Source organism: Lichtheimia ornata, assembly GCF_029851405.1.
Source record: "Lichtheimia ornata isolate CBS 291.66 chromosome Unknown scaffold00308, whole genome shotgun sequence".
NCBI lineage: Eukaryota > Fungi > Mucoromycota > Mucoromycetes > Mucorales > Lichtheimiaceae > Lichtheimia > Lichtheimia ornata.
In genome coordinates this window covers 967-3,734 of record NW_026695627.1, presented here as the reverse complement: position 1 = coordinate 3,734, position 2,768 = coordinate 967, and the positions used below count along the sequence as shown (strand labels likewise).

The 2,768-nt window shown below is 43.5% G+C and overlaps 1 protein-coding gene across 1 annotated transcript; it reads right to left on the bottom strand.

The window, feature by feature from the left end:
* O0I10_013198 (uncharacterized protein) lies at nucleotides 1-396 on the bottom strand (the record flags this gene model as incomplete). The annotated part of the gene is made up of 1 exon (XM_058493006.1): nucleotides 1-396. A coding segment is annotated over one exon (396 nt), but the record flags the coding sequence as incomplete, so codon positions are not given.
* Nucleotides 397-2,768: the final 2,372 nt, after the last annotated feature.

The window sequence follows — 2,768 nt, the reverse complement described above, 5'->3', positions numbered from 1 at the left end:
CGTGTTGACTGGAGCTTTAACAATGACACCATCCTTTAGCCATTTTTCGACAGCAGCATCAATAACTGGTCTCAGCTTAAACGGTATAGGATATTGGCGGTGATACGAAGTGACACCATCGGGCGTGGGCAACTCCACAATTGATTCAGGAATGTTACAAAACGTGGTGGACAAGATGTTAGCATTAGCTTCAAGGAACTTGTTAATCCCATTAAAGAAAGCTTTACGTTCATCATCAGGACCTGCAGGTGCGTCATTAGGAGTGTCTGAATCAGGCTTCTCGTTTTCACTAGAATCTTCTTCATCATCCCAGCGGACAGCTAAACCTGTAATTGCAAGTCCAATATGCGGCATCAAATCCGCTCCAATGATGACATCCTCTTTATCAAGATCCATCACTTCAAAGGCAAATGTAGTCTTATGACCATTATAGCTGATGTGCAATGGCTCGGTTATACCAATGCGTGCACATCGATCACCTGTACCTAGATACAATATGTTCCCATCAATAGATTGAATAGTCCAATTATTATCATGACACAATCTTTTATTAACAACAGAAATTTCAGCTCCTGAATCTACTAAGGCCCAGTATCGCTTATTCTGTATAAGAATGGGAGAATTGATGAGTACATGTGATCTTTTGTTTGAGCTAATGTTGCCGGGGTTGGTTATGTCAACGGGTAGTTGGGTCCATTCCCCCCACCCAAATTTCAAATTCAGTCAGCTCTTTTATTCTGCCCAGGTACCCTTTGACATACGCGCTCACTCTCTTCAGTGTCCTTGCTTCCTCTTTGACTCATTTAACCCTCCTTCACCACTCCATGTCAATCAGCAATCAGGTTCACCTTCAATTGCAAACTGCTCCTTCGCAATCGTAGTTGTTTTGATTGAGCCACTCTTTTTGTAGACAACGACACAATACACGAAACAACAGCCTTTCAAACTTTGACCTTGGTCAACGTCTTCATATGGTATGCTTCCTTTTTCTGGGCATGTATAACCATTGATAATGCTTGACATTTGCATACAGGCCATCATACTGCACAACTGAAGGGGATCCACGAAACACTTGATAGCCATACCAAGTACACACTACCCACCTACCAGCTTAAATCACCTTTCACCACTATATATCATCTTGCCTTTGCTATTGCTTGAATATATGGTTATCAACTCTACGATGATGGCTTTGTGGCTCACAGATATTGGTGTTGGATGACTATCTGATAATGAAAATGTTATTTCAAGAAGGAAAGGAAAGGGTGACAATGTATAGCAACATCTACTGTTTACGGAAGCGAGCATTGGAGGAAGGAAAGGAATGGGTGATGATGGATTGTTTCAGTTCTTCAACTTGGTTCAGCCAATCATCAAAATGGTCGATCGTACTGCTGGTGGATGAAAAGGAAGCTGCCTTAACTTGACGGCTCAAGGCCAGCAAATCTCTGGCAAGCTTTTCCTTTCTTTCAGTAACACGATCTATAGGGGTAGGTGGCGTGGAAGCTGAATTAGACGGACGAGATGATGGAGAGGAAGAGGATGCGGAAGGGGATGGTGAGCCACCACGGATGGATGGGATAGCAGTGACATTTTCATAAGTAGTGATAGGTGCACGGGCAAAGTATTGTGTGTGAATGAGAGGAACGAGATACATATGCTTGCAACCATGGTTATTACTTTTGTAATAAGCATGGCAGTTGCAACGCTTAATGTGAAAGCCTTCTGCCTTGACCTAGAATACAATGAAGTATATTAGCCAAATCAATTTGTCACTATCTGCCCGCAGGAGATTTGATAATTACAGTATACTTCTCCGTTTTGCTTGCCACAAAAGAGCGTACAAGGAAAGTGTCGTCACTGAGCTTTTCAACAGGGTTTTGGATATCACCCTTCTCTAAAAACTCCTTGGCCTTACGTTCCAACCTGCGTGCAAATGCCTCTTCAGGGGACATTGGACCAACACGGTTTTTATGAACACGCGCTTTCCGTATCATGTCAGGCTCAACTCGTTCCGCCAGAATGTGAATAAGGAGACCAAGTCGTTGATTACGTTTACGGCGAAGATAGGTATGCTTAAGCACCCTATGCCAGCTTTCAACGTAATTGTTTGTCTCCATATTTGTATACATGGCTGGTTGGTAGCATTTGGCCCATCTCTTGTATTTTTCATTGGAAATCCAATAGCGGTTAAAGTATCCCCAGAAAGATGGCTGAGATGAAGACCACTTTTCTTCAAATTCATGAAGCTTTTGGTGAAAAGCATCAACATCCCTGCCATACATCAGCTCCTCTAGGTCGTTGTTCATACATGAACGAGTATGCTTGACGTCTTCTGGTACCTTCTCAACCGTATGGGAAGTTTCCTCATCAGAATCGTCCTCGGAATTCGAGCCGTCATCCGAAAAATCGTTATCGGACTGCTGCTGCTGCTGTTGCTGTTGATCATCATCATCACCGTCACTTGCATTCGATGTCTCATCCACAGATGCTGTTTTCACACGTGCTTGTAACTGGGATGTCCAAGCACGTCGAACATGCCACATGCAATATTGAATTGACACATGGTCACCAAAGACTGCTTGCAAGGCGTTATCTTCGGGAAGACTGGCATCGATGGTGATCTTTGTTGGTGCAGCTTCCCTGTCACGAAGTTCATAAAACCAGTCGATCAAAGGTTTGGCTGACAGATCATTTGTGAACAAGTACGCAACAGGTATGCCATTACCAGTGTCAGCACGCACAATGACGGTATAAAGAACGCCACT